This window comes from Nanorana parkeri, unplaced genomic scaffold (genome assembly GCF_000935625.1).
Source record: "Nanorana parkeri isolate BGI_ZX_2015 unplaced genomic scaffold, ASM93562v1 scaffold439, whole genome shotgun sequence".
NCBI lineage: Eukaryota > Metazoa > Chordata > Amphibia > Anura > Dicroglossidae > Nanorana > Nanorana parkeri.
Genome location: NW_017306707.1, coordinates 571,447 through 572,725, shown reverse-complemented (window position 1 = coordinate 572,725; position 1,279 = coordinate 571,447). Strand labels below are relative to the sequence as shown.

The 1,279-nt window shown below is 52.4% G+C and overlaps 1 protein-coding gene across 1 annotated transcript in view; it reads left to right on the top strand.

Annotated features, from left to right (window-relative positions):
• The window catches only part of KIAA1429 (KIAA1429 ortholog), an 18,807-nt gene that overhangs the window by 648 nt on the left and 16,880 nt on the right, over nt 1-1,279 (top strand). Inside the window, exons 2-3 of the mRNA XM_018560187.1 lie at nt 54-389; nt 532-737. Of these exons, the coding sequence (XP_018415689.1) occupies nt 54-389; nt 532-737 (542 nt within the window). The remainder of the gene's footprint in view (nt 1-53; nt 390-531; nt 738-1,279) is intronic.

The following is a 1,279-nucleotide window of genomic DNA, read 5'->3' as shown; positions in this document are numbered from 1 at the left end:
CTTATCTGGGGTACATCTTGGATTCCAACCAGCAGAGGATTTTCCTTCCTCAGGAGAAGGTGGTCAAGGTCTCCGCGGCAGTCAGTCGGCTTCAGTTGAGTCAGCCGGTGTCACTAAGAGTGGTGGCTTCGGTCATGGGTCTCATGACCGCTTGCCTGGCGGCGGTAAAATGGGCTCGGTTCCACCAGAGACCTCTGCAACAGTTCTTCCTGAGGAACTGGAATCGCTCGCAAGAGGGATTGGACGTTGCCTTTTCCCTCCCCCCCTCAGTAAAGAGAAGCCTGTGGTGGTGGAGAATTCATCCACAACTTCGGGCGGGTCTGAAGTGGAGTTCTTAGGCCTCCGTACACTTGACCACAGATGCCAGTGCGTGGGGATGGGGAGCTCATGTAGGGGAGAGGCTAGCGCAGGGTCGCTGGTCTCTACTAGAGTCCAGAAGATCCTCCAACTGTAGAGAGTTGAAAGCGGTCGCGAATGCGATCAGGTTTTTTTACGACACTTTGAAAGAACACAATCTGTTGGTTCTGTCAGACAACATCACGGCGGTGGTTTATCTGAACAAGCAGGGGGGCACAAGAAGTTGGCCTCTTCAGCTTTTAGCCAAGGAAATATTTTCCTGGGCGGAAGTGAATCTGAAGTCCCTGTTTGCGGTACACCTGAGGGGTACCCACAACATCCTGGCAGACTATTTGAGTCGGCATCGGATACTGCAGGACGAATGGGTCCTGAACCAGGAAGTATTTTCACTGATTTCAGAGACATGGGGTTTGCTTGTCGTCGATCTTTTTGACACTTGGTAGATCTTTTTGCAACTCAGGAGAATACAAAGCTAAGGCAGTTTTTTTCCCTCCAGCAGGGGGATTCCGCTCTGGCTGTGGATGCCCTGTCAAATCCATGGGACTTCCCCTTATGTTCAGTCGTAAACCGGTAACAAGGCGTATATACGGGAAAGTGTGGAAGACGTTCAGCTCTTGGAGGCTCCGTAATCATAGAGATTATACAGTCCCAGGCCTTTTGGATTTTCTGCAACAGGGGGCTGATATGGGGCTGGCATGGCTGTTTACATGCTTACAGTTTTCCCTCTCGTGTGCGCGCACGAGAAGGGGGAGGGGCAGGACTTCTTAAGACGCCCTCCCGCTCCTAGCAGACGTCCATCCAGCCGTTCACAAATGGCCATGGACGGAAGGTAGTTAAAGACGGCACGGCTCACAGGGGATTTACGTCGGCGGGTCACGAACGTCCCCACCCGCCCATTCCCCTTGCTTTCATTAATGAATTT